This window comes from Tarenaya hassleriana, unplaced genomic scaffold (genome assembly GCF_000463585.1).
Source record: "Tarenaya hassleriana unplaced genomic scaffold, ASM46358v1 Cleome6, whole genome shotgun sequence".
In the NCBI taxonomy this organism is placed as follows: domain Eukaryota; kingdom Viridiplantae; phylum Streptophyta; class Magnoliopsida; order Brassicales; family Cleomaceae; genus Tarenaya; species Tarenaya hassleriana.
In genome coordinates, this window is record NW_010968505.1 from 699,078 (window position 1) to 702,188 (window position 3,111).

Sequence of the window (3,111 nt, forward strand, 5' to 3'; positions counted from 1 at the left end):
GGTTTTTAAAACTAGATTTGGCTTGTACAGCTTTGGTTTCCTCGAGATGAAAGGGCTATACATAGTTTATAATCCATTGGATTCATACATTATTGATATCAAAACATAAATTACATTAATATACATATCAATATTTTTATATATATAACATTATCGCCAGTAATTTGAAATAAATATATAATTTCAAAATCCCACCTTCCCTCTCTTCATCTCCCTCTCTCCCTCCTCGATCGATTTCGGAGCGAAAGCTATGGGTGTGAAGAATCTCTGGGATGTACTCGAACCTTGCAAGAAGACTCTCCCGCTTCACCATCTCCAGTAAGTCTCCGACTTTCATCTCACTTTCTCTTGTATTTTCCCTCGAATTTTCCGGGAAACTGAAATTTTATGTTCCCTTCTGCTCTGTTATCTGCACTGGGCATTGTTGTAGAAACAAAAGAGTATGCGTTGATCTCTCGTGTTGGATGGTGCAATTGCATTGTGTCAACAAATCCTACTGCGCCTCCAGGGATAGGGTTTATCTCCGTGGTCTTTTTCACCGTCTCAGGGCCCTCATGGCCTTGAATTGCTCCATCATTTTCGTCTCAGGTACTTCGGTTCAGTAATTCAACTTCTCTAATGCATTGTCGTTGTGGAATTTTCCATGTATAAGTTTAAGAATGCTACATACGGAGCTTGATGCTGGGTAGGCATTAATGGGTTTGAGAAAAGAAAGTGATTTAATTTAAAGTATTGATAGGTTGTCGATTTGGGTGAACGCTTTTTAGCCCTAGTTTTTGAGTTTTCTGCTGGGTGGTCTTGTTGTTTGTGTCGGAACAAGTTTGGCATTGATATCATGATATGTGGATTGATGAATCTAGAATCAACCTGCAACGAACAGATGGAGCAGTATCATGAACTATCAATTTCAGTGGACTTAAATGCTTCAAGACCTTTTTTATTTTTGAAGATTGGAATTCTTCCTGGCAATTTTTATACTTTTGTTTTTTTGTTTTGGTTTCTGTCACTTACGGCTTTGTGCTTCGTATGTATAGATGGATCAATTCCAGGCATCAAATTATCAACTTACAGGCGTAGGTTAAACTCCAGATATGAGGTAGATTATCTCATTAAAAGCTGTCAAATCTGCATCATGCTGCTTTGGAATTCCATGTAATGTTTAACTTCTGGAAATCTTTTTTTGGTTAACGTTTAACCGTTCTGCCAGGTTGTTCAGGAAGGAGTTCACTCTCAAAAAGAGGCCTCACTCAAAAGAAATATGGGGTCTGAGTTCTCATGCATTATAAAAGAGGCAAAACTTCTTGGATCAGCACTTGGGATACCTTGTTTAGACGGGTAACATTGGCAGACTTTTGTAGTGCTTCATGTATTATAAGAAAAAAAAGTAAGAACTTGATTGCATTAGCATACTTGGGTTGACACTTAGATTCAAGGTTCAGGGTTTCTCTTTAGGTATGCCAAGTTTGCCAATCGAAGATTGATTTCCATAAGAAAATGGCCATATCATGATACGGTTTCTGATTCTGATATTTGACTGACCGTATATGTTGGTAGGCTAGGGGCTTAATGCTTTCCTGTTAAATGCAGGGTTGAGGAGGGTGAGGCACAATGTGCACTGCTGAACTTAGAATCCTTGTGTGTAAGTACTGTCATCTTGTTGCTTAATCCATGTCTGATCCACTGTCTCGTAATCGGCCTTGAGAATAAATTATGATGTTTGTGACGATCACAGGATTCATGTTTTAGCTCTGATTCTGATATTTTCCTTTTTGGTGCAAAGACAGTGTACCGAGAAATATGTCTGGGTAAGAGGATTGAAATCCCTAGCTTTCTAGGTACTTTTCCTGTTAGCATTGTTAATGGCATAGAATATGTCCTAATAATCTGTCACTGGACTAGGGGAAGGAGGTTATGTGGTTTGTTATGAGATGGATGACATCAAGGAAAGGCTTGGATTTGGACGAAACTCCTTGGTAACTACTCTAAAGTCTTTTGTTCATTAGGTTAATGTACATAACTTTGATCTCTGGTGTTGAGGCAGAGGCATGACTGCTAAATGCATTGTTGCAACTGATGGACTCTCATAATTTGAAATCCAGACAACCGCTCTTTGGTGATATTTGACCTGAGGCAGTATACTTTATGCTTGTGCATCTGATTAGTGTATGTCTGTGTGTGGTTTCTGTCAGAACATTGTAGCTTCATGTTTTGTTTTGTTTTTAAAGTTTATGACAGTGAAGTTCCATTTCTTTACTTGTATTGGTATTTGGCTACAGTAAACGTCGTTTCTCAACTACTCTGATGTTATCTGTAATTTCAGTTGCCTAATGGTCGTGTGTCTTATATAACTTGTTATTCGGTGATACTCTAGATTGCTCTGGCCCTTCTGCTTGGCAGTGACTACTTTCAGGGAGTTCCTGGTCTTGGTCAGGTTTGTTGACTCATTATTCAAACCTTTAATCTATCCAGTTTCTCAACCATTCTAGTTTCTTTGAGTCTTACTTGGAGGTGCTCAGCGAAATACTTATGCTTGAATTTTCTCCTATATACAGGATAAAGCTTGCGAGATCATCAGATCTACTGGAGACAATCTTATCCTTAAAAGGATTGCATCAGAAGGACTTGCCTTTGTGAAAAAACCCAGAAATGCAAAGAAGAAAGCTTTACCTCTCATATCCAGCAAAAAGGAAAACCCATCAGAAGGAGAAACTAATACGAATGGTTTTTGAAGCAGCAACCTCACTAATCTTGTGACTTTCAATTGATATGTTTGTTTTCTATTCAGGTCTTTGTTGTTTTGTGGGGTTTCCCACGAAATATTTTATCATAGAATCGCATTTTAAGACTGCAACTCCAACTTGTTGCGTCAGGAATTAGCCATAATAATGAAGGTTTGAAGCAGATCCTGCAGGTCATTGATGCATACATGAATCCGAAGTGCCACTCAGCTGACTCTGATGCTGTCCACAGGTGACTCTTTCTTGCCATTTCAGTTACCCAGAAACCATCTAACTTGAATAAAGTTGAAATTGTTTTAAGATTTTGGATGTTGAAGACATTGGAATATCATATGAATATTGTTGTTGTAGGGTTCTAGCTGAGCACTCTTTC

At 38.3% G+C, this 3,111-nt stretch overlaps 1 protein-coding gene across 1 annotated transcript in view; it reads left to right on the forward strand.

The window, feature by feature from the left end:
* Positions 1–200: 200 nt before the first annotated feature.
* Positions 201–3,111, forward strand: part of LOC104798924 (flap endonuclease GEN-like 2) — a 5,116-nt gene continuing 2,205 nt past the window's right edge. Inside the window, exons 1-11 of the mRNA XM_010521180.1 lie at positions 201–318; positions 431–588; positions 1,035–1,096; positions 1,208–1,335; positions 1,588–1,639; positions 1,733–1,805; positions 1,900–1,973; positions 2,372–2,431; positions 2,553–2,688; positions 2,835–2,970; positions 3,090–3,111. The exon at positions 3,090–3,111 is cut by the window's right edge and continues 82 nt beyond it. Coding sequence (XP_010519482.1) covers positions 251–318; positions 431–588; positions 1,035–1,096; positions 1,208–1,335; positions 1,588–1,639; positions 1,733–1,805; positions 1,900–1,973; positions 2,372–2,431; positions 2,553–2,688; positions 2,835–2,970; positions 3,090–3,111 — 969 coding nt within the window. The 5' untranslated portion in view covers positions 201–250. The remainder of the gene's footprint in view (positions 319–430; positions 589–1,034; positions 1,097–1,207; positions 1,336–1,587; positions 1,640–1,732; positions 1,806–1,899; positions 1,974–2,371; positions 2,432–2,552; positions 2,689–2,834; positions 2,971–3,089) is intronic.